The following is a 26,542-nucleotide window of genomic DNA, read 5'->3' as shown; positions in this document are numbered from 1 at the left end:
ATATATATCATAGTTGTAATTATATTATCATTATAAAAGGATATTATGTTCATGTTTATGTAGATTATTTGAACTGAATGTATTTTATTATTGATTTATAATCACTAAAATCTGACGTATTGTAAAATGACTTACTTACGTGTTAAATTAATACTTCAGCCCCAAAATGACCTTTAATATATCGTTTACTCTCTGTGATTATTCCCGGGAACATTTTTTAAATCAGAATTTGATCCACTTGGTGCAACGGCACTTGGAAAGTTCAGATGTGTGAGGATAATATTTCTTGTCTGATAATAAAAGCTGCTGATACTGAAGGCTGTAAAACATTATGACAGAAACAAGACTTCTGTTAAATGACCCGCAGCAGTGACACACATTTGAATCATCGCTCGGGTTGAATCTGGAGCAGCAAACTGATGCAAATAAAAAGTCTGCTGATGTTTGGCTCAAAACTAATTGTGAAGTAATAATATTAAACCCTTAAACTGGGAATAAGGTGCTTTATAATTCATATCTTCCAACTTTAATGTTTGTTTAAAGTCATCGAAAATAATAATTATTACTGTGAATATTCATTTACTGCTTATATTAAATATGTGGTTCACAGTCTCCTTATTTAATCTTTAAAAAGACAAACTTTCCTTCTGAAACCACAGAAGAAGAAGCTGCAGGTGACTCTCTACTGACACCTACAGGCTGCAGCAGGTACTGCGCAGAAACAACAACAGCAGACTGTCAGTGTTTGACATTTGATTTTACTTATTCAAAAGAATGTACATCACATTTTAAGAACATTAATAATTTCATTTTAAAAATGACACCAATTTGTACAATGACACCATTTTATAAAAGCATTAAATCCGAAAGACAACAGAGAAAAGTTCACAGCGCTGACGTAAACAAGACTAAAGCCAAACCTGAGAAACCACAAAACAAACGGAGGAAGATCAGGAGTCAAAGTCAAAGAGTCAGAGAAAAGTCTGAATGAGGCAACATGGCCATCAAAAGAGATTTGTGAGGTTTATCAAAACTGTATTTTTAACTTATTTAATCACTTTTATTATGCGACATGTTTTGTGAGGAATTTAGAAAACAATGTTTCAGATGAAATCTGCTAGGATTTGAAATAAAAGAGATAAATGCTGGTGTGAAGCCTTTAGACTGACAGTTAATACAGTAACAGACACAGCATTTCAACATGTACACAGCTGCACTTTACCAACAAACACTTCATCAGGCTGCATTTACTGTTCAAACTGACACGTGTTTGGAGAAGAGATGAAGAAACAGAAATGTTTATGGATGTTAACATGGTGTCAAATGATTATTTGTTGGCTCATTTAGATCTGATTGATAGGAAATTGAGAGCAACAATTATTAGTTAGTGTGAACAGATTACTTTATATAATTCTACGACACACTCCGTAGAAATGACAAATCTTTTTTTCGCGCCTCTTAGCTAAACCTAAAAAATAACACAACTGTGATCAATTAATGTTTTCAATTGTTGAGCTGCAGATTAGCTTCAAGCTAGCAGAAATCAATATGTGACGTCAGTGTGGCTTCTGCTTTGTTTCAGCTCCAGTTTCTTGGATTATTGACTGAAAGAAAGATTCATTCTCAATAATTAGACAGAACATAAGCAGCACAGGTTATATCTGTTATGTTAGCTTTTTAACTTTCAGCTAAGACAAAAGAAAAAGCTACGCTGAGGTTCATTTTGTGGTTTCATTCATTATTTCCAAACATTCATATAGAACACAAACAGGTCTGACCACCACATACACAACCCGACATACTATAATACAAAGTGTGAGGCTTCGTACAACACAGAGTCATCGTGTTACTCCCTGAAGACACTAATGTCAATGAATGAGCTTCAAACATGTTTCAGTGATAGTACTGTAACAACTATTCTTTTCTTTTCTACAAAAGAAAATGTAATATGTTCAGAAAATGTTTCCGCTGGAACACATTGTGCAGGTTTCCTGATGTGATGTACAGATATCAGTGTAATACAAGTAAGGAAAGTAAATAAAGTTTCATATCATTCTACAGTGAATATTTAGAGCTTCTGGAGACAATAAGTGAGGACGTTCTCACTCCCTTCTGACTTTATGTTAACCATTCATTGAGAACGTTTAGTTTCAGCCTCACTTTAAACTTCACTTTTGGGGGATTGTTGACTCGAGGAGGCTCAAAATGTCCTTTTTGGTTTTAACATTTAGAGATGCAACAATTAGTGGACTAAAAACCTCAGACAGATGATAATCGCCACAATATTGATGTTCAATTAGTGGAAAATGGCAGAAAAAGCAGTTTTTTTCAGCCTCTCAAATCTGGATATCTGCTGCTTTTCTGTGTTTTATATCATAATAAAGTGAATATCTTTGAACAAAACAAGACGTGTTTCTGTATTTTCTGACATTCTATAGAACAAACGATGAATCTAGAAAGCAATCATAATGGATAATAAAAACAACCGTTAGTTGCAGCCCTACTAACACGAGTTTCACCAAAGTCAGAACTGTTCAAGTCCTTCACATAAAGTCTTTAAAGTTCCCGTCCAGACAACGATGTTAAAATACTGCCATGATTCATATCTTTAATAAGAAAGCAGAAAACCCTGACATGGGAGAAGCTGCAACCAGGAAGTGATTTGAGTGAAATGATGGTTTCAGCACGGACACATTATTTAGTAAAGTGTCCGGTGTAACATCCGTTAAATAAACCTCCATGGACGGAAGTGAAGTGACACAATGTTTCACAAAGCCTAACAAGTAAGGGGGGGGGGGGTTGTGCCCTTGAGAGCTTGTAAATGTTACTATATGTGCAGGAAGTGTGCTTCATTGTCTGCAGTGTAACAGGGCTAAAACAGAATCAAAAGAACGGATGAGTAGAAGCAACTGGAACTAAGAGGAGGGCGTTACCGAATGTCTTTTCTTTCCAAGGCTCCATCCTCCCCTTGTTATCCTCTTATATAACTGTCCTTTAAGGAGACACGTGGACACAGGTGCCTCCCTTTGTGTGAGGAAGACGCAGAGAAAAGAGTTGTTTTACAACAACAAATACGAATCGAAGCAGAAATATTACGTCTCATAAAAACATGTGGATTTTGATTCCTTTGATCTTTTTCCAGTAAATGACGAGTGTTGGACGTCACGACGCTCTGGAGTTCAATCCTACGCAGCAACACTGGAATGTAATTCTACAAATAGTCAAATCCTCATATTATTAGTGAAGCTTCATGTTTATCTGCTGCTGTGCAGAAACACTGAGTGTAAACACGATGAAGAGCGTTCGCTGCAGCCTGTTAATGTAGAATATCAGAATCTGACACCATGAAGTTCATCAGGTGAGACATTAGAGTTCAGGTAACAACACCTCGCTCAATGTTTGTAACGCCATTACGTCACATTTAAATACCATTATTCAGGATTTACGGTAAATTAGATTCTGGATTGGCGTAAAGTTTTCTGTTTTGTTGGAACTTTGTATAAAAACGGTGTAAGAACAGTGATTGGCTGATTGTGACATCAGTGAGCGCTTTGATGAGTTTGGTGACTGAAGAGGCGACGCCGGTCGTCACTATGTCTCCGGGTCGCTGGCGGTAGCCGTGGTAACGATCTTCATGTACTGCGTGAAGATGGCGTCGAAGGCCTCGTCTCTGTGGATCATCGCGCCGAACACCATCGGCTGCAACACAACAGAAGGTGAGAGCATTTAGTCAATTACACTTTAGAAGTAGAACGTACAGAAAGAACCAGAGGTAGACTCCACGTCATGATTAATGCTCTGAATGTTTAGAGCTGTGATTTACACATTACACAGATTTCAGGTGGATGAGCCGTGGAAAACGCTTGGAGAGGTTTTTAGCGCTACTCGCTGAAATCCCCGTGTTCTTGGAGAACACCATCCAATGTGATACAAGTGCAAAACTCAGGAATACAGATTTCCTCCTCGACCTTCCTTGCAGACATTATGTTGCATCTTAAGCGCCTGAATATGCCGTTACAGGGAAGAAGCCAAAGTGTATCGGATCTATAAGCGCACATGAACCCATTTCTTACCAACTGGCTCTGTTTAAAGAAGGACTTTCATCCGACCGTCCTAACTTGGCATACTTCCCCTCGTGTGAAGAGATGCGCAAAGATGCCCCCGAATGTGAGAGAACATTACCCAAGAACAGAGCCGACATAGAAACACTGCAGCAGCAGTTTAAGAAGCGCGTTTAACATTTCCACGGCACGCATCGCGTCATCCACTGCCCCCCCCTCCTAATTCATATAACAGGAGATGAAAACCTGCAGCAGTTTGCATCTTCTGAGAGTCTGTGATAGAAGCTTTTATTCTATAAGAAAGAAAACAGGTAGAAACAAAAGAAGACGATGGTGTGCAGGAGCTTTAAATATGAACTTACAACATATAAATGATGACTTTAGAGCAGGGGCCTAAGACTCGCGCCAATTGCGGCCCGCTGGACGATATTTTGTGGCCCCCTACTTGACATCAAAGTTTAGTGTTAGTGCGGCCCGCGCGTTTTTCTCACACGCACCTTTTTGCCGAGTCGTTGCTCGAGTCGTTGCCCTGGGCGTTTTATATTCGTTTAATCACTTATAGGCTACCATAGCTCAGGCTCGCGACAGCAACGGGGTTTTTTTGTCACCCAGCCACGACACCCCGACGTCCCGACGTGTCTGATTTGCACAGAGAAAGTTGCGGTGCACAAGGAATACACCATCAGACGTCACTACTCAACTAGACATGCTGAGGAGTATGCAAAATACCAGGGAGAGAGAGGACCAGGTCGCCAATCTTAAAACATGTCTACTGAGGCAACAAGATCTTTTCAAGAAAGCAAGCAAAGAGAGCGATGCGGCAGTCGAAGCTAGCTACGTGGTGAGTGAGATGATTGCTAAGGCGGGAAAGCCATTCAAAGACGGCGAGTTCATCAAAAAGTGTTACAGGCTGCAAGTATAGTCTGTCCGGAAAAGAAGCCTCAGTTAAGCAACATCAGCCTTTCAGCCAACACAGTGGCAGAGCGCATGTCTGACCTGTCGGGTAACATATGCGATCAACTGCGTGAGAAAGATAAACATTTCCGTGCATACTCAGTCGCTCCTGGTGAGAGCACAGACATCACTGACACGGCGCAGCTCACAATGTATGAAGTGATGGAGGAGTTGCTCACAGGGATTCCAATGCATGGCCAGACCACCGCTCAGGAAATATTCCGCCAGCTGTGTGACGCCATTGTGGATGCCGGTTTACCATGGAAGAGGTTTGCTGGAATAACAACCGACGGAGCGCCATCAATGACAGGGAGGAGAAATGGACTGGTCGGAGATGAGGGTGTGGAGGAGGCCATTGCTCTGCACTGCATTATCCATCAGCAGGCCCTTTGCAGCAAATGCCTGAAGTTTGACGATGTGATGTCTGTTGTTGTGAAATGCATCAACCACATCAGATCCAGGGGCTTAAAGCACCGCCAGTTCCACGCCTTTTTGGAGGAAATAGTCAGCATATGAGGATGTGCTCTACTTCACCGAGGTACGTTGGTTCAGCAGGGGAAACGTCTTGAAGAGGTTCTTTGAGTTGAGAGCAGAAGTGAAAGCCTTCATGGAGAAGGATGGGATGGCTGTTCCTGTGCTAAGTGATCCCAAATGGCTCATGGACTTAGCTTTTCTTGTTGACATCACACAGGAGCTGAATGTACTGAACAAGACATTACAAGGCCAGGGGCAGCTGGTCAGTGCTGCCTATGACAACGTCGGAGCATTCTCCACAAAACTTGTGTTATGGAAAGCCCAGCTCTCTCAGACAAACCTCTGCCATTTCCCAGCATGCAAGGCACTCATGGATGTGGGCACACCATTCAGTGGTGAGAAGTATGCTGATGCCATTGTAAAGCTACAGGAGGAATTTGATCACAGGTTTGCAGACTTCAAGACACACAGAGCTGACCCCTTCTCCTTCGATGTGCAAGATGCCCCTCCTGTGCTTCAAATGGAGCTCATTGACCTGCAGTGGAGTTCTGAACTCAAAGCCAAGTTCAGGGAGGTGAGTGGAGAAGCAGACAAGCTCGGACAATTTTTGAGAGAATTGCCCCCCACCTTCCCTGAGCTTTCCAGGATGTTCAAGCGGACCATGTGCCTTTTTGGGAGCACATATCTGTGTGAAAAGCTCTTCTCCACCATGAACTTTAATAAGTCAAAGTACAGGTCCAAACTTACTGATGAACATCTTCAAGCCATACTGAGGGTCTCAATTGCTTCCTCCCTCAAGCCGAATGTGGCTCAGCTGTGTAAGAGGAAGCACTGCCAGGTCTCTGGCAGCAAGGAGTGGGTCAGAGAAGCATATGTTCTGAAGAACCGTTCATGTTCTGAACTGTTATTACTAAAGACTGAGAAGATTGGATCAGTTGTACTTTTTTTTGGAATAATAGAAACCCTTTTTTTGTGGAATACTTGATGCGGCCCAGCCTCACCCAGACTCTACCTGCAGCGGCCCCCAGGTAAATGGAGTTTGAGACCCCTGCTTTAGAGGATGTGATGCTTTATTATCAATAAACTAACAGATCATATGAGAAGAATGTGCTGGACTTCACACAGCAGCAACATTAAAACACATCAGGAGTACTTTATATACTTCTAGAGTATTTGTACATGGTAGTATTGTTACTTCCAGTAAAGCATCTGGATCCACACGTCTTGATATTAGTTTGAACTTTGATGTAATATCGGCTCAGAGCGCTCTTACCTTCTGGGTGGACGGCGTCGCTATGGAGATGCCCATCCCAGATCCAGGAAGTACAGACAAAACTTTGTACTGTGAGGGACAGAGAAGACACATTCAAATGAACTTTATTGATATATGAAAACACAAACAAACTGATGTATTAAAGATGAATAAGCAGTACAGAGGATGAAGCAGCCTCGTCTTCCTGCAGCAGACTGAGGCCCAGTTTAAATCTGCAACTATGAATTATTTTCATCAATTAATCGGATTATTTTACAGATTAATCGATTAATCATTTGGTTTTTAAAATCCAGAAAATAGTGAAAAGTCCACGGTACCCAGAGATATTCACTGCAATATGATATGAAACAGAGAAAAGCAGGAAATGTCCATATTTCAGAGGCTGAAAGATGAATTCTGTGCTTTAACGATTAATCTGTTATTAAAACACTCAGTAATAGTAATAGCAGTCGGTTATGATCAGTCGAGTAATCGTTGCAGCTCTAAATGGTGAAACCAAAAAGGACATTTTGACCAACAATCCCCAAAAACTCAACTTCAAAGCACATTCTGCACTAAACAAGTCCTTAAACTGAATGGAGAGACTTTTGTGTGTTATCGTTGCAGAAGAGTTGTAACATCGTCACTTATCAGACAGTGGAGCACACACACAGCGAGGACACACGGTTATTAAAGTGTGTGAGGGTTCAGTGTTTAGGGAGGACCTTCCAACAGAACCTGACACTCTACAAACCTTCTGGATGTCGGTGATGTCGACAAGTTTGATGACCTTGTTCCTCTTGGAGGATCCAGATCTGGAGCTGGAGCTCTCGAAACACAGGTGACTGAGGAGACAGAGGAGCGGAGTCAGAGCTCCGGGTTCAGCAGTATTACGCTGCACTGTAGGGGATAAAGACTTTACTGTATTCATACTGCGCTAAAGTATGTTGGAGCGCATTGGTCTAACGTCTGACCGTGCCCACTCACATCACTTCATGACTTTGCACGCTGTTACGCCACTTTTACAATCTGCATTCTGTCTAAAAACACCTTCAAAAAGAAATAACTGTACATTTCATTACAAGAGTAACACCTGTGAAGCGAGTCCAAACCACAACATCTTCATAAATATACAACGCGTCAGTCAGATGTGCAGGAATAAAACAAAGCTGACCCCTGCGCTGTGCAGATACAAACACAACACGGAGCCGACAGGAAGTGGAGGACTTACTTCTCGGTGACGTAGAGGACTCCGTTGCGGATGTAGTCTGTCGGTGTCTTTCTGTCTCTGTTGATGAGGCAGCAGCGCCAGCCGTTCTCACACACTGAGACGACAACACAGAGAAACAAACACTTTACATCAGCAGTTCTAACAACGTCGTCACACACGAGCTTATTCTACTGAGTGGGACGGGTTTTTTATTTAAGAGCCATAAATGAAAAGAAATCCTGACAAAGTGACAAAAAGCATTTTGAGCTTCATGTTTGGAGATAAAACTTATAATCTAATGAAATGACATGTTTTGAACTCATCACTGTTCTCTGTGTCACACAGGTGGATGGACGTCTTTACAGTCAGGAAGAAATAGTCATCACATGTTATTCATTTTAAAACTTCCTCACATCTCATATTTAAATCCAGTAAGTGCTTCAGCTCAGATATCCCTCATGTTCACACTAACGCTGAGAAATACACTGAACACTTCTCTCAAACTAGAGTCTCATGTTCCCCTGGGACATTTTAAATCTTTATTATCAGTTTGTTGTTTATCATGTTTGTAACTTTAATTCCTCTGGTAACGCTGCCCCCCCCCCTGCAGTTCCTCCCCCACCTGTCAGAGGGCGCTCACTCTCCAGCAGGTTGAAGACTTCGTGAAAAGCTCCTCTCTTGGTGCTGGAGCAGCGTCCTCCGTCCTCGTCCCGGCTGACACCCAGAGGAGCCGCAGCGCCGACGCTGCCTCGGCCGCTCGTCACAGTTACCTGGACAGGTGGACAGAGGGGGGGCGGGGCAAATACTGGATTAGCAAATCAGCAGCAGGCGAGGTACTGCAGTGGCATCCTGAGCATCGCAGTGGAACAACTCACCTGTCCAGGTGTGTTCACAGCTGTTTGGATCAGAATTATAATGATCACCTTCATTTTCACTTTGTTTCTGTCTTGCTGTTAAACTGTGGCTAAAATCTCGACTATATCTTGACGACTTAACGACACTTAGAGTCTTACCAGTAGTGGAACAAAACATGTAAAGTTTGTCCTGAAGAGAGGAAAGAACCAACGTTAACATTTGTGTCAAACAATCACAAGAAAATCGCCAAAACGAGGGTAAAATGTGACGCGAACAATCACGTAAACAACAATACAATGTTGATACAAAGCTAGAATTTGTGTTAAAACATGAACATGTGTTGAGATGTAAACTAAGACCTGACGGGGGCGAGAGGAAAGAGCTCATTCAAATGTGAAGGGGAAAGAAATCCATCAATGTGGAAACACTCGGAAAAAAGTTACGAGTAAAATCTGCATTTTGAACTAATAAAAGTGTCTGGATGTGTTTTAATCTTTAGTTTTTACCCCTTTGACGTGTATTTACGAAAACATTCAGATTGATAGTATAAATGTCTTTGTCTCCTGAGACCAGCGACTGCACCTGAAGTGTCTGAACACTACATGACTAAAGTTTCACTTAAAAGTATTTAAAGCACAAATCCACAAATTCAGATAAAATCCAAGTTGAAAATTGAGTTTAAAAAATGAAAAACAAAACTCAGGAACAGACACAAAATTCAACTCATTTCAGGTAAAAACCATCAAATTTGGAGGCAAACAAAAAAAAAATTGGGTAAAAGAAGCAACATTTGAGTGAAATCTTTAAAAAATGAGGTCAGATCTGATCCGGAGTTTGACCTGCAGGAGGCGCTAGAGGGAAGTAATTACAATCTATTTACACTGCAGAACAAACTAACGGACTTTCACTGTCACTAATAACAACAGCAGCTGATACTGAGTCTACATATCTAACTAAACACTGCTGACCTCTGCACTGCGACTGTAAACAGACACACACACACACACACATCAGGATCCTACCTGCTCACACTCAGACAGCTGAGAGAGAAAAACAACAGAGAAGTGAAACCAGAAACAGCAGAAAGCAGCTGCTGGGACCAGTAGGAACCAGTAACCAGGACGTATCTGACTTCACACCTTCTCTCTGTGAGCTCACATGTTCTGTATGTTTCAGGTGACTGACCCGTCTGCTCAGCGTGCTGCTGCCGCGCTCCTTCAGCTGCAGGTCGGTGGGTAAGTTGGTCCAGATGATGTAGGGCGTGTCGAAGCGCTGCCTCAGCTTGGGACAACTCTTAAAGATGAAGTCGATGATGAAGAACTTAATGCCTGCGTACACACCTGAGGGGGAAGACACTAATCAGAGACTCTGCAGTGAAATAAAGTCAATTATTCAGTTTAATGTAAAGAAATCAAATCCCACAATTAAATGAACACGATCGACTGAGATATTGACATTTAAAATACTCAACATTAAGCTACCGAGCAAAATATAAAGTAATTACAACTTTGACCAGCTCCAACATTAAAGTTAAACCTCTCCGGGAACCATCACCTTATCGTGGTGGAGAGGTTTGTGTGTCCCTATGAACCTGAGAGCTGTGTTGTCTGGAGCCTAGTGCTCCTGGTAGGGTCTCCCAAGGCAAATTGGTCTCAGACGAGGGGCCAGACTAAGAATGGTTCAAAACGACCTCATGAAAAAAAGGGATAAAGGAGACACCCTGCCCGGAGGAAGCCCGGGGTCCCCGTCTGGAGCCAGGCCCAGAGGGAGGGCCCCGACAGCGAGCCACGGAGCCCGGTCGGGCACAGCCCAAATAAGCTACGTGGTGCCTCCCATCCATCCATCCTATGGGCCCACCACTCACAGGAAGAACCGCTGGGGTCGGGTGCGCTGTCACACGGGTGGCAGTGATGGTCAGGGACCTCGACGGACCAGACCCGGGCAGCAGAGGCTGGCTCTGGGGACGTGGAACGTCACCTCTCTGTTGGGGAAGGAGCCAGAACTAGTGCGGGAGGTGGAGCGCTACCAGTTGGATCTGGTGGGGCTTACCTCTACGCACAGTCTTGGCTCTGGAACCATACTCCTGGATAGGGGTTGGACTCTATTCTTCTCCGGAGTTGCCCAAGGTGTGAGGCGTCGGGCGGTTGTGGGGATACTCACAAGTCCCCGACTGAGCGCCGCTACGTTGGAGTTCAACCCGGTGGACAAGAGGGTCGCCTCCCTACGCCTTCGGGTTATGGGGGGGAAAACTCTAACTGTTGTTTGTGCCTTTGCCCCAAACCGCAGTTCGGAGTATTCGGCCTTCTTGGAGACCCTAAATGGAGCCCTGCAGGGGGCTCTAGTAGGGGACTCCGTAGTCTTGCTGGGAGACTTTAACCCGCACGTGGGAAACGATGGAGACACCTGGAGAGTCGTAATTGGGAAGAACGGCCTCCCTGATCTAAACCCGAACGGTCGTTTGTTGTTGGACTTCTGTGCTAGTCATGGAATGGCCATAACAAACACCATGTTCGAACATAAGGATGCTCATAAGTGTACGTGGTACCAGAGCACCCTAGGCCAAAGGTCAATGATCGATTTTGTGATCGTATCATCTGATCTGTGGCCGCATGTTTTGGAAACTCGGGTGAATAGCGGGGCGGAGCTGTCAACTGATCAGCATCTGGTGGTGAGTTGGATCAAGGGGTGGGGGAAGACTCTAGACGGACCTGGTAAGCCCAAATGGGTAGTGCGGGTGAACTGGGAACGTCTGGAGGAAGACCCAGTCTGGGACATCTTGAACCTGAGTGGGCGATGTTCAAATCCTCTATTGCTGAAGCTGCGGTGAGGAGCTGTGGTCTCAAGGTCTTAGGTGCCTCAAGGGGCGGTAACCCTTGAACACCGTGGTGGACCCCGGTGGTCAGGGAAGTCGTTCGACTGAAGAAGGAGTCCTTCCGGGTTATGTTATTCGAGAGGACTCTGGAAACAGTTGCAGGGTACCAACAGACTCGAAGGGCGGCAGCCTCTGCGGTGGCAGAGGCAAAGAAGCGGGTGTGGGAGAAGTTCGGAAAAGCTATGGAGAAGGACTTTCGGTCGGCACCAAGGTGCTTCTGTAAAACCGTCCAGAACCTCAGGAGGGGGAAGCGTGGAACCTTCCAAGCTGTGTACAGCAAGGGCGGGACCCTGCTGACTTCGACTGAGAAGGTTATCGGGCAGTGGCATGAGCCCTTTGAGGAACTCCTGAATCCGACTCTATGGTAGAGGCAGAGGCACACTTCTCAGCCTCCCCGGTAAAGTCTACTCCAAGGTGCTGGAGAGGAGGGTTCGGCCGATAGTCGAACCTCTGATTGAAGAGGAACAATGCGGATTCCGTCCTGGTCGTGGAACAACGGACCAACTCTTCACTCTTCAAAGGATCCTGGAGGGGGCCTGGGAGATCTGGAGAAGGCGTATGACCGGGTCCCCCGGGTGATACTGTGAGAGGTGCTGTGGGAGTATGGGGTGAGGGAGTCACTTCTGAGGGCCATCCAATCCCTGTATGCCCAAAGCGAGAGAGTTGTGTCCGGATACTCGGCAGTAAGTCGGACTCGTTCCCAGTGAATGTTGGCCTACGCCAGGGCTGCGCTTTATCATCAATCCTGCTTGTGATTTTCATGGACAGGATATCGAGGCATAGTCGTAGAGGAGAGGGGTTGCAGTTCGGTGGCCTGAAGATCTCATCGCTGCTCTTTGCAGATGATGTGGTCCTGATGGCGTCATCAGTCTGTTACCTTCAGCAGTCACTGGATCGGTTCGCAGCCGAGTGTGAAGCGGTTGGGATGAGGATCAGCACCTCAAAATCTGAGGCCATGGCTCTCAGCAGGAAACCGGTGGATTGCCTACTCCGGGTAGGGAATGAGCCCTTACCCCAAGTGAAGGAGTTCAAGTACCTTGGGGTCTTGTTTTTGAATGAGATTGGCCGGGAATAAGGATAAGCGGTAGATGATGGAACATTAAAGTGATTATAATTATAACTTAATCAAATATATTATTCTGGAATATTCTGCATAATGAGTACGTTTGAGGATGTGTTTTTTATAACACATGTATTTCATTTTACAATCAATTATATATCGATAGGCTTAAAAATTACATTACTTTGAATATTAGACCAGAAAATACAACATGTGCCCGATTTAACGTCACTTCCTGCATAAAAAACAAGTAAAATATCTGAATACTTCTTCTACCATATATATATATATAAATTTCTTTTTTTATATATATATATATATATATATATATATATATATTATATATACACAGTATATATATATATTTTTTTTTTTTGATAGATATATTTTTTTATATTTTGTTGAATGTATAAATATATATATTTATATATATATATATATATATATATATATATATAGAAAATAAATATAGAAAATAATATAGATATAAAATATAGATATATATATTTTGTGTGTCGTACCTATGATGAATCCCAGCAGTTTGAACGGCAGCAGGCAGGAGGAGATGAAGACCAACCACAGACCAACGTACAGCTTCTGAGTCAACTCTGGCTGAACCCACATGAACAGACTACACACGCACACACACAGTATTAAATATCTGTGCACGGACCCTCAGTTCTCTCTCACCATGAACAAAGTGTGTGCAGCTGAACTCACTTCTTTATCTTCTCCAGGATGTTTGCCATCCTGCCAAACAGATTCTGTGAAAACAAAACAACAATTTTTGTGACACCCGTCGGCAGCCGTCACACTGCGACGCAGTGCCTCGGACTTCTTCGTCACGTCTCACCTGAGCTTTCTGAGCGACGTCCAGAACCAGCTGGAACTTCTCCGACACCGTCAGGTCTTCTTTAGGAGCCTCCTGCAAAACAGAGGAGACAGTAAAGTGATGAACACTGACACCTGTCAGTCACTTGCACACCAACATGTTTAACTATGTCAACATGTTGATCATCTAAAATAAATTATGTTTTGTATTACAAGCCATGAACAGCTGATATTAAAGGAACATTCTGTGATCCAAATGTTAATTAAATCAATTATTCATCAAAACCATTTTCAGAATCATCATTCCTGTATTTAACAGTACATGTAATGACGCCACATGTCCATCAGGCGGAGCTGTTTGTATCTGTATATTCCTGTTCACCTGTCCAGGTAGGATGTCAGGACACTTTACATTCTGAATGGATCTTTTTCATGTTGAAGAACAAACATAAACACAGGTGTGAGGAGACATTTCTCACCACAGGCTCGGAGACTTCAGGCACGATGCTCCACTGGATCCTCCAGCCTCTGAGAACAGTGCATCATGGGAACACACAGGTACATGTGAGATCATTTAACACTCACTACACATCTGTGTGTCAAAGATTTAAACTGCTCACAATCATCAGGTGTGTGTGGATGTGTCCGGACTGGAATATAAAACATTTTATAAATCACTTGAAACAAGAAACCTTTCTGTTTAACCAAGAAGTTTTTTAATCATTTAAATCATTTACATTTAAATAAAATGTCGGAAAATAGTGAGTCCAAAGTGATGTCTTTAAATGTCTTGTTGTGTCCAGAACCCAAAGATATTCACTTTAATAACATATAAAACCAAGAAAAACAGCATTTTCTGCCATTTTTGCATGAAGAATAACGTATAAATTAAAATACCATGAAAACGGTCTATTCTCAGTTTTATCAGTCCCTATACTGGAAGATGCATGTCGATGTGAGATATTAGTGTTAGCGAGATATGAAAGAAAAACACTTGTTGAACCTGGTTTACACTTTCTGATTCGGGCCGTGTGATTGGCTGACAGAGAGGGGGAGGGGCGGGGCTTGCACTGACCTGGCGATGAGAAAATTCAAGGAGAGGCGGAGGATGGCGAGGCACAGGAACATGGGGACGGCCCAGCCGTGCCACGCTGCATACATGTAGACCTGTGCAACACACACACACACACACACACACACACACACACACACACACACACACACACACACACACACACACACACACACACACACACACACTTTTTTATATATATACACAGACATACAGTATTTAAATATATAAACATTTTAAAACATTAAATTAAATTAAAAGGTGCATTTATTCTACTCAGATCTAAATAATTCATGAAGCAGTTTATTAAATATGTACATGTTTCTTAATAATTCAAAATGGGAATGATTTATAAAATATGCATGCAATTTACCAAATAAAATGAGTATATAGGCAATAAATATTTTATTTTCATGAAACAAAAATAAAATCCTGCAGATTCCTCCAGAAAAACAAACATTTCTGAAGTATGAACAACAATTACATTCTTTTAATCTTCTTTTATTTCCTTAAAAACAAAATAATAAGTTAATATTTCTTACTTTTTTCTTCACATAGTTTTTAATCTTTCTATCGATCCGTGTTTTTCTTTTAAACCTGATGATTGTTTTATTTCGCTGCCTTTAAGAGGCACTTTGTAACAAGAGCATATATTTAAAAAGTGCTCTATAAATAAATATCATCATCATCATCATCAGAAACACGTCTGTGTGTGCACTCACGATGAAGGCGATGGCCGACGTGTAGACGGAGTACCAGCTGGATAAGGCAGTGAGGTTCCTCTTGAAGTTGGTCACAGGTTTGAATCCTCGTTCTGGAAACACAACAACAAACCAACTGACCAATCACAGCCTGAGAAAGTGTCATGACAGCTCTGTGTCTATTGCTTTAAATAAACTGTTCCTGAAGTACACACAGTGTGTTTTGGTCATTACTTCCATATGTTTACAGTACACACCTGTTTATTCTACATATTTATATATTATTACTGTACAGTATGTTAAATATTCTCTTTATATGTATATATTTGACTTATTCCTGCATTTTACTTGCACCATTATGTCTCTTTTTTCTTTGTAATCTCCTAAGTTTACATTGTGTTGCGTTGTTGGAGGAGGCCGGGACTTGATGTTCATTACGCTGTCGCTGCGTATGACAATAAAGTCTTTGAATCCTTAAAGTTCAATCAGAAAGAAATACTCACTGAGCCGTCTCATGTTTTCAGTCAACCTGTGGATCAGAAAGCAGATATTTAAATGACATTAACTTAGTTCAGCTCTGACACAAGAATAACAACATACCGTGCGTTACAGCATTAGTTGATTTAAGTCATGTTCGTAAACATGTCACGCACAAACAATCACAAGAAAACTTTATTTTTTAGCAATAAAAAGCCTTTATTGTAAAAGCAAAGTCCTGTTAGACCTAAAAACAAAGTGAGACGCGTTACGGCATCACGCCTTCGTCAGGGAGTCAAAACAAACGAGTCCATTTGCTTTGTTTTCAGACGGTTTGTGGATTTCTCCTCCTCACCTCTTGGCACTCAGCGGCTCCTCCGTCTCCACCGTCTGCTCCTCCTGTTGGAAGCGGAAGTCCTCGATATAAACGCCAAAACGATTATAAAGCCACTTCAGGAAGCTGTTGGACAAAGTGTCCTTCTGTGTGTCTGAGGACGGGAAGAGAACAGAGTCTGATGGAGGTTGTTAACATTTAACCACATTTATCAAAGTTTATACGCTGAGATTTGTACCAGACTTCAATATAATGCAGTCCGGTACTGGAGAGCATTAGATCGTACAGGTGTGCCTAATAAAGCTCACCTGTACTGCTGACTGCAGGTGTAGGAGGGGGCGGGGCTTTAGGAGTCTGAGAAGGCGAGTCTTCCAGTCTGTGAAGTGACAGAAACCAGCATTCAGGGAAGACATGAAACTTCAGCAACAGGCTGCTCTGTCTGATGTTTCTCATCAGCTCCTTAAAGACAGTGTTTTAGATTTTGTAAGCACCTGGGTTTCAGTACGTCGTTGATCTTCTGCTCCAGCTCGATGCACCTGCTGCGCTCTCTCTCCAGCTCCTGTCTCAGAGAATCCACGTTGGACTCCTCTTTGAGTTTCCTCAGCTCCTCCTCTGAAACAGAGGATGATGGGGACACACTGTTAGTACCTGTGAGCCTCCTTCAGGAGCCTTTTCTCATCCGACTTCAAAGTAAAGAAGATGAAACTGTATTTATCCCGAGGGAACGTGTTGTGTAGCAGCTGCAGTTCAATATTTAATACTATATATAAAACTTGTGTGATGAACACAACACGAGAGACGGTGATATTGCATTCAAGGATTTATTTTGTTTTCCACTCATTGTTGCTTGTGGGCTTCATTTTTGAAGTAAAGTATCACGTGACTGAGACGAGCGTCTTGACCTATGGTCTTGACATGTGTCAAGAGACACAGACGCACAGACGGATGTATCTGGTGATCTTTCAAAATAAAACCACTTTCAAAATAAAATATTGTTTTATTCATTCTTTCTGTGCGGCCCAGTACCGGTCCATGGGTAAGTTGGTCCAGTGTTTTAGGTGTTTTAGCAGATATTGAACGCAGCAGAAAGGCAGAAGTGAGTGCATTTTAATATCCTTTTATTTAACGTAAGTAAAACTGTTATCACGATGTTTGACAACGTTATTGCAGAACGCAAATTTCCTCATATTGTGCAGCTTTAGCAGAGTGCAAATAAAACAAAATAAAACATAAAGATTATCAATACGGTGGAAAAAACAAATGTGTGTGTGTGTGTGTGTGTGTGTGTGTGTGTGTCAGACGAGGTCAACGGGGTTATTAATAGATGTATGTGTTACATAAAGCTGACGGGCAGATATTGACAGATTACCCAGCATGCTGTTGTGCTGTGGGACGTTTGACTCCAAACTGAACTGAAAAGTAAGAATGGCTCAACAGCCAATCAGCACACAGAGATAACATTCACTCCACAGATAAACACCCAGCTGATGCTAAACTATAAAAACAGTCACAATACTCACCTAAGAAGTGTTTCTCTAACAAGGCGATTTCTAGGTGACCTTTGATCTCGTTGAGATCTGTCCTCGAGTCGTCTTGGAGAGCTGCAGAAAATAATCCTGGACCAGCCTGAGACACAAACATACAAACAGAAAATACTAAATTACCAGACAACAACTAACAGCCAATTATCAAAGAAATGTTTAAATAATAATAAACAGATTTGTGTAGTAATCTCACGTCCATCAGGGAAGAGTCCTTCCGGGTTATGTTATCCGGGAGGACTCTGGAAACAGTTGCAGGGTACTGACATACTCGAAGGGAGGCAGCCTCTGCCGTGGCAGAGGCAAAGCAGCGGGTGTGGGACAAGTTCGGAGAAACTATGGAGAAGGACTTTTGGTCGGCACCAAGGTGCTTCTGGAAAACCGTTCGGAACCTCTGGAGGGGAAGCGGGGAACCATCCAAGCTGTGTAAAGCAAGGGACCCTGCTGACTTCGAATGAATCCTCCTGAATCCGACTAACACGCCCTCTATGGTTGAGGCAGAGCTGGAAGCTGATGGGGGACTATCGTCAATTTCCCTGATGGAGGTCACTGAGGTAGTCAAACAACTTCACAGTGTTAAAGCTGCAGGGGTTGATGAGATCGGTCCAGCAATGCTGAAGACTTTGGGTGTTGAGGGGCTGTCTTGGTTGACACACCTCGTCAAGATTGCGTGGAAGTCTGGGACAGTGCCTGGGGGGTGGCAGACTGGTGTGGTGGTTCCCCTATTCAAAAAGGGGGACCAGAGAGTGTGTGCCAACTACAGGGGTATCACACTTCTCAGCCTCCCCAGTAAAGTCTACTCCAAGGTACTGGAAAGGAGGGTTCGGCCGATAGTCGAACCTCTGATTGAAGAGGAACAATGCGGATTCCGTCCTGGTCGTGGAACAACAGACCAACTCTTCACTCTCGCAAGGATCCTGGAGGGGGCCTGGGAGTACGCCCATCCGGTCTACATGTGTTTTGTGGATCTGGAGAAGGCGTATGACCGGGTCCCCTGGGTGATACTGTGGGAGGTGCTGCGGGAGTATGGGGTGAGGATGTCACTTCTGACGGTCATCCAATCCCTGTACGCCCAAAGCGAGAGTTGTGTCCGGATGCTCGGTAAGTAAGTCGGACTCGTTCCCAGTGAATGTTGGCCTCCGCCAGGGCTGCGCTTTATCACCAATCCTGTTCGTGATTTTCATGGACAGGATATCGAGGCGTAGTCGTGGAGGAGAGGGGTTGCAGTTCGGTGACCTGAGGATCTCATCGCTGCTCTTTGCAGATGATGTGGTCCGGACGGCATCATCGATCTGTGACCTTCAGCAGTCACTGGATCGGTTCGCAGCAGAGTGTAAAGCGGTTGGGATGAGGATCAGCACCTCAAAGTCTGAGGCCATGGCTCTCAGCAGGAAACCGGTGGTTTGCCTACTCCGGGTAGGGAATGAGCCCTTACCCCAAGTGAAGGAGTTTAAGTACCCGGGGTCTTGTTCGTGAGTGAGGGGACGATGGAGCTAGAAATTGGCCGGAGAATCGGGGGCAGTACTACATTTGCTTTACTGCACCATTGTGACGAAAAGAGAGCTGAGCCAGAAGGCAAAGCTCTCGATCTTCCGGGCGATCTTCGTTCCTCCCCTCACCTATGGTCATGAAGGCTGGGTCATGACCGAAAGAACGAGATTGCGGGTACAAGCGGCCAAAATGGGTTTTCTCAGGCGGGTGGCTGGATTCTCCCTTAGAGATCGGGTGAGAAGCTCAGCCATCCGGGAGAGACTCGGAGTAGAGCCGCTGCTCCTTTGCGTTGAAAGGAGCCAGTTGAGGTGGTTCGGGCATCTAGTAAAGATGCCACCTGGGCGCCTCCCTAGGGAGGTGTTCCAGGCACGTCCAGCTGAGAGGAGACCCCGGGGAAGACCCAGGACTCGGTGGAGAGATTATATCTCCTCACAGTCCTGGGAAATAAATCTGTTGAACTCCGACGTGATTTTAAAGTTCAGGGTCATAAAAACATGTTTATTTGTATTTTCTCAGGTGTGTTTGTGTACCTGAGCGTCATTCTGCTGCTCTCCCTCCGCCTCCCTCAGCTCCTCCGATTCTCTGACGGAGACTCGAGGTTTGATCACGACCTCCTCGGCGCATTCTGTGTCGGACGTGTTGGGCGAATCGGCCAGATCCAGGAACTCGTCCCGTCTCTGGCCCCGGAACCGGATCCTTTCCAGATGCTTCCGCATGGTGGGCGTCGTGGAGCCGGGCTCTACCTGGACATGACAGCCGGCAGCACTGCAGAGACTAAGAGAGAGAAACAAACCATCCAATAATAACCTGATTTCAATAAACTCAGAACTGACATGTTTCCATGCTGAGCGTCAGATTCTGTCAAAGTCCACCACTTTGCTCCAGAATATTTCAACAACGTTTATTAGTAAAATAACTTTTATTATTAAACTATTGCATGCGTTACCGTGAAATGTTGTGCAGCTGTAAACTGTTTTGTTGTCGGTGTGGCATAGACCTACAAACAGGTGACACATTAGACATGATGTAACAACATATACAGAAACTAACACAAGACGTTATAACTGTGTGTTATATATTTATATATGAATAACTGTGTGACCAGAGGAATATGCGAGAAGAAATAAATAAATGATAATAATAATGTTGATAAGTAAGTTTAATAACTACATCAATAAATATGAATAATAATAATATTTAAAATACTAAAACTGAAATAAATGTGAAAAGAATAAGTGATTACAAATATTGTTGATAAGTGAGTTCAATAACATAAACACATAATAATAATAATAATAATAATAATAATAATAATAATAATAATAATAAAGAAAACAAAACATAATAGTAAAAAATAAATGAGTTCTATCAGTTCTAACATTTCACACACGTTAAAGCTGCTGTTCATTTACATCTTAATTCAACACATTAAGCGACAGCAGAAATCTCCACTGAACCTGAAACTAAACTTAAAACAATAGAAAAAACTAAAGTATTTTTCCACTTTATGCTACTTATACTTTTCCTTCACTACATTTGTGTGACAGCTTTAGTTGCTTCTCAGATTACAGTTCTTCCTCCTCATGTATCTCCAGATGTGTTGAATGTTTGTGATGAAGTTTCCTTTCTGTGTTCAGAAGATTCTCCTTCAGATAAATAAAGTCTTTAAAGTCTCTTGATCAGCGGGACAAATGCATCAAAGCTGAAACTGTTTTTCTGAGGAACTCGTGAAGTTAAAAGTAAAACACTGACAGGGAACATTTTACTGCACAATAAATACTTTTACTTTTCACACTTTAACTACATGTTACGTACACACTGTTATTTAAGTAAAGTTTATAACGCAGGACTTCTCCTTGTAGTGGAGTATTTGCACAGTGTTGTAAGAAAACTGTTACTGCAGTAAAGGATCTGAAGTCTTCCTCCACTCCCTGTTGGCGTCGGGCCACTGAGAGGTGGAGCAACACAGAAAGAGGAGCTTCAACTTCACAGAAACGAAGGTTAAAGGTTCTCTGAGTGACAGCAGAGCTGCAGTCGACACAAGTCTCTGTTTCTCTCTAAAGAAACATTCAACTACATCCAGCAGGCTTCTCTCAACAACACAGCAGAATCTGTCCAACACTGGTGAGTACACTGCCCTACAGAGACAAATGCACCGACTAAACATGTGATCACAGTTTAGTTCAAATCACAATCTGACTGTTTACATCCGTTTTACCAGATACAGAATATTATGCTATAGAAATGTGTCACTTTAGATATAAAAGTGTAAGAAGGCCAGAAATACAAAACAGGTCAAAACCAAACCACAGTGACTGAACTCTTTGTAGTTAAGGTTTGACAGAATACAGTCACAGCTAGCATTAGCTGAAGCTAATTTACACTCTCAGGCCCATTTCCTGTATTGAACAGAAGTTTATTACACGACGTAGAACCTGAATCATAGATACTTTTTGGGTTGTACAGAGTGAAGTATCTGATTATATGGCTCACTTTTTGTATTGCTTATAAAAAGACATAATATTGACATTTTAAAATGTATATAAGTGTTACACACTTTGGTAAGGAGCCTTATTTCTCAATCTCACTGTTTCTAGTTGAAGCTGTCAGGAAGTAACGCTGATAATATTTCCTGTCTTTCAACAACCAGTATGAACTCATCCCCTCAGCTATACTCAGAGAGGGTTTAAAATAGAATTATATTATGATTTTAAAGTTTTTATGATATTAACAAGAACCAGAGAGTTTGAGATGATATCACTGCAACACTTAAAACATCAGACTTTCTCATTATTATTTATTATTTTCTTTATTTGAATAACTAACAAACAACTAAACGCCAGATTCACACCAGTTCAGTTGAAGTGTAGCTTATAAGTACATTATTCTGCAGCCGTTCATGTGTTTAAGGGGGAAGTCATTATTTGTAACACAGGTCAACATGTCCCAGCAGTCACAGGAATCAGTTTACTGATTGGCTGCGGGTGCTCTCTCGCTTCACTTGGCTGCAAAAAGTTAAACTATCCACAACTTCTGTTTGGCCGCAGGCCGCACTTCACCGCTCCCCGGTGGGACTTTGGTTTAAATGTTACAGTCGTATAAGTGACTGGCAGCAGGCAGGGATCAGCCAGAGGAGGGCTTCAAAAAAGATGTAAACATACAGATGGAATCCAATAAAGATCTCCATGTAATCACTTATCTTCTGAGCTTCTGGTCTCATAGAAATACCACCTCGGTGCACATCTGAGCTCCACTTCATATAATATATCAACATAGTTCTGGATGACTCCTTTTATTCCACTAATCATTCTTTGATTATATTTAACAAATTATTAAATCATATTTATGTACCGTTTTGTTTTTCCACTTTCTTTTGTCCTCAGAGTGTAGATATGTCTGCTGCCAGCTGTCTGCTGACTGAAGATCAGTTTCTGTGCTCCATCTGTCTGGATGTGTTCACTGATCCAGTCAGCACACCATGTGGACACAACTTCTGTAAAACCTGCATCACTGAACACTGGGAGGTTAATGTCCAGTGTCAGTGTCCCAACTGTAAAGAGGTTTTCTACACAAGACCTGAGCTGCGGGTCAATACCTTCATCTCTGAGGTGGCTGCTCAGTTCAGACAGTCAGCTCAACAGAAAGCCAGCAGCAGCAGCTCAGAGACACAAGTTGTTAAACCAGGAGACGTTCCCTGTGACGTCTGCACTGGAACCAAACTGAAGGCCCTGAAGTCCTGCCTGGTGTGTCTGGACTCCTACTGTGAGACTCACCTGGAGCCTCATCTGACAAGGACAGGCCTGAAAAGACATCAGCTGATCGACCCTGTGGAGAACCTGGAAGGCAGGATGTGTACGAAGCACGATAAACAGCTGGAGCTGTTCTGTAAGACCGACCAGATGTGTGTCTGCATGCTCTGCACTGTTTTAGACCACAAGACACATGATGTTGTTCCTCTGAAGGAAGAATCTGAAGGAAAGAAGGCCGAGCTGGAGAAGACAGAGGCTGACATTCAGCAGATGATCCAGAAGAGACGACTGAAGATTCAGGAGATGAAACGCTCAGTGGAGCTCAGTAAGGAAGATGCAGACAGAGAGATAGCAGGTGGTGTTCAGGTCTTCACCGCTCTGAAGGAGACTGTTGAGAGAAGCCAGGCCGAGCTCATCCACACAGTCAAAGAGAAGCAGAGAGAGACAGAGAAACAGGCTGAAGGCTTCATCAGAGAGCTGGAACAGGAAGTCTCTAAGCTGAAGAAGAGAAGCACTGAGATGGAGCAGCTCTCAACGTCTGAAGATCATCTCCACGTCATACAAAGCTTCACGTTCCTGAACGCTGCTCCACTCACCAAGGACTGGACAGAAGTCAGCGTCCGTCTACCTTCATATGAGGGGACTGTGAGGAGAGCTGTGAGTCAGCTGGAGGAGACGCTCAGTGAACAGATGAAGAAGCTGCTCGAGCTGAAGAGGGTCCAGCAGTCTGCAGTGGATGTGACACTCGACCTTCATACAGCACATCCCAACCTCATCCTGTCTTATGATGGAAAACAAGTTAAACTTGGTGATGTGAGGAACAGACTCCCAGACAATCCAGAGAGATTTGATCCTTGTGTTTGTGTTTTAGCAAAGCAGAGTTTCTCTTCAGGAAGATTTTATTACGAGGTTCAGGTTAAAGAGAAGACTCAGTGGAGTTTAGGAGTGGCCAGAGAGTCCATCAACAGGAAGGGAATCATCACACGGTCTCCTCAGAAAGGTTACTGGATGATAGGTTTGAGGAATGTAAATAAGTACACAGCTTCTGCTGACCCTGCAGTCACTCTCTCTCTGGAGTCTGAGCCTGAGAAGGTGGGGGTGTTTGTGGATTATGAGGAGGGTCTGGTCTCCTTTTATGATGTTGATGCTGCAGCTCTGATCTACTCCTTTACTGGCTGCACATTCACTGAGAAACTCTACCCATTCTTCAGTCCTGGTCTTTATGATGGTGGTAAAAACTATGCCCCTCTGATCATCTCTGCTGTCAATCACACTGAGTAGAACCAACATGTGATGTTCTACAGAAAGATTCACTATCACATAATGTAATACATGTGTTGTTTCTATGGTGTATGCATTGTGGATTTTATTCAGATTCTGATCAATGTGTTCTTTTGCATCTTTTCTGTAATGTTTTTCTTTGATGCACACGTTGATACTTACTCTTACAGTACACAGATGTTACAACACTGATTGATATTTTCTAATGTAGTCTAGTTTCTTCTCATGACTGCATTACCTGCCTTTAACACTGTTGCATCAGCAGAAAAACAGTTCCTTAAATCTCTGGGTGTGAAATTCCAAAACGTTTTCTTGTCTGATCATTGTTTGTATAAGAAGTCTTGTCCTCTGACACATTTGCTGGGGGAAGTCATGCACTTCTTAATTGTTCATGAGAACTTTCAAAATAAGGTCTTTTAAGGGTTATTACAGACAGATTGTCTTCAGTCTGTGCAGACACTGTCCTAATTTTATCATGTGAGATGTTTCTGGATTAATATTACTGTTGCATTAATGTGTATGTTGCATTTTACTGTTGCCCCTCCTTTACATCCTGTTGGTAGTTTAATGTATTATATTCTATAAGATCATCATGTTTGTATCTTTGTCTCTGTCCTGTTTGAACCACGTGTCTCTAAAAAGTCAACTTTCATGAGTCCCTCAGAAAAACAGTTTTCAGCTTTGTGAAGATGAATTTTCCAGCCGATCAAGAGACTTTAAAAACTTGTCTGAAGGAGGAGAATCTTCTCATAAAGAAAACTTCATCCTTCAGTTCATCACAAACATTCATCACATCTGGAGACACATGGTTTAACTGGACAGAAGGGTGATGGAAAAACTAAAGCTGTCAAATAAAAGTAGTGCCGTAAAAAGCACTTGAGTAAATGTACTTAGTTTCATTCCACCACTGAAAAATTACAAGTTACAGTCCTGCATTTAACATTTCACTTTAGTAAAATCACATAAGTATTACAACATAATGTACTTAAAGTATCCAAAGTATAATGCAGAGACACTCCTGTCAGTGTTCTACTATTGTATAATAGGATCATTATTATTGATTTATTCATATGTAAGTGGTACTTTAATGCAGCTGTTGGTCATGGTGGAGATTTAACTACTTCATATACTTCTGGTAGATTAATCTTCAACAAATGATCATATTTAATAAACTGATCAGATATAATATGCATCTCTTTATACCTTTTTTCTCTAGCCTTGAAGTATAAAGTTGCTAGAGCTGCAATGATGGATCGACAGAAAAATAAATCACCAACTATTTTGGTAATAAACTAATTATTAAAGTCATTCTTCTTGCAACAATGGCATGAAATGCAGTTTTCAGCCCCTTAAATGTGGAGATTCTCTGCTTCTCTCTGTTTTATATCATATTAAACTGAATATCTTTGGACTCACAACACAAAACATTTAAAGATATCACCTTGGATTTTCCACTATTTTCTGACATGTTATTGAACAATCGATCAACAAAGTAAGTAATGGGAAGATTATTCTATAATGGAAATAAGCTTTAGTTGCAGACCTTAAAGCTGCATGAAAAGGGAACTACTTAAGTAAAGTACCTTGAATTTGTACATAGTTAAACATGTACTTGGTTACCACCACTGCTGCTTATTAACTGTTGATTGAAGGTTTCTGACTGACTACTGACACAACAAGAGAAAAGGACTGACAGTTAACTGACAGTTGATCACTGACTTAGGTTCCTGGCTTTAAGTGACAGACTAACACCCACTGGCTTACTGATCCGAGTCTCTGATAACAGCATGAGCCCGGGACATCCCGTCACGTGCTGCTTACCTGCGGAACTAAAGAAGGTGTGGTCCACTTTGGACACACCTGGACACCCCAGAGGACCGAGGTTAAGAGTGTAGGAAGTGAGAAAGGAAGGAAATAGGGAACAGAGGAAGGTTTTCTCACCGTGAACCGAAGCAGAAGCAAACTTTCCCTCGTCCTCTCTTTGCAAACGGTCCAGACCGGTTACAAAACCCGCTCGAAATAGGGATAAATCCGCTCCAAACCAGGATAAATCCGCTCCAAACCAGGATAAATCCGCTCCAAACCAGACCCGGCTCCTCTCAGACCTGCTCCAGACCACCCTCCTTCCTCTGCCCCAAACAGTTAGTCCAAATATGGAGGTTTTAGGTGATAAAAAAAGGTTTAAAAACCGAACCGTGTCACTCTAACTGACACAATAATCACTGCTGTGGGCGTGGTAGCCAACGGCAGACAAACAAGGAAGTGATGTCATCACGTTCATGATCACGTTGAGCTCTTAAAGCGAACGTCGGGTGTTTTGAGGCAGG

General features: G+C 42.7%; 2 protein-coding genes and 1 long non-coding RNA gene across 4 annotated transcripts; 2 read left to right on the top strand and 1 right to left on the bottom strand.

The window, feature by feature from the left end:
* Window positions 1-1,717: 1,717 nt before the first annotated feature.
* On the bottom strand, window positions 1,718-26,531 carry gramd4b (GRAM domain containing 4b). 2 transcript variants are annotated; one of them, XM_029433054.1, is made up of 20 exons: window positions 26,157-26,531; window positions 20,132-20,182; window positions 19,716-19,959; window positions 17,674-17,779; window positions 16,645-16,765; window positions 16,462-16,529; window positions 16,175-16,307; window positions 15,846-15,871; window positions 15,364-15,455; window positions 14,645-14,736; window positions 14,049-14,097; window positions 13,592-13,663; window positions 13,459-13,502; window positions 13,260-13,369; window positions 9,992-10,146; window positions 8,574-8,721; window positions 7,973-8,066; window positions 7,496-7,586; window positions 6,763-6,831; window positions 1,718-3,699 (listed from the first exon to the last, which is right to left on the bottom strand). In XM_029433054.1, the coding sequence occupies exons 2-20, from the start codon at window positions 20,176-20,178 to the stop codon at window positions 3,592-3,594; spliced, it is 1,869 nt and encodes a 622-aa protein (XP_029288914.1). In that variant the 5' UTR covers window positions 20,179-20,182; window positions 26,157-26,531; the 3' UTR covers window positions 1,718-3,591. The 2 variants fall into 2 exon arrangements, with proteins under 2 accessions (XP_029288914.1, XP_029288915.1); XM_029433055.1 differs by lacking the exon at window positions 20,132-20,182 and having other exon boundaries at window positions 26,157-26,527.
* On the top strand, window positions 8,596-13,800 carry LOC115009247 (uncharacterized). Its single transcript, XR_003832368.1, has 3 exons — window positions 8,596-8,834; window positions 9,983-10,041; window positions 13,476-13,800. It is a non-coding gene; the product is annotated as an uncharacterized LOC115009247 (long non-coding RNA).
* LOC115009213 (E3 ubiquitin-protein ligase TRIM39-like) lies at window positions 21,163-24,610 on the top strand. The gene is made up of 2 exons (XM_029433078.1): window positions 21,163-21,309; window positions 22,569-24,610. The coding sequence occupies exon 2, from the start codon at window positions 22,578-22,580 to the stop codon at window positions 24,213-24,215; it is 1,638 nt and encodes a 545-aa protein (XP_029288938.1). The 5' UTR covers window positions 21,163-21,309; window positions 22,569-22,577; the 3' UTR covers window positions 24,216-24,610.
* Window positions 26,532-26,542: the final 11 nt, after the last annotated feature.

This window comes from Cottoperca gobio, chromosome 6 (genome assembly GCF_900634415.1).
Source record: "Cottoperca gobio chromosome 6, fCotGob3.1, whole genome shotgun sequence".
Taxonomy (NCBI): Eukaryota; Metazoa; Chordata; class Actinopteri; order Perciformes; family Bovichtidae; genus Cottoperca; species Cottoperca gobio.
The sequence above is the reverse complement of the archived record's forward strand: the minus strand, read 5'-3'. Positions and strand labels throughout refer to the sequence as shown.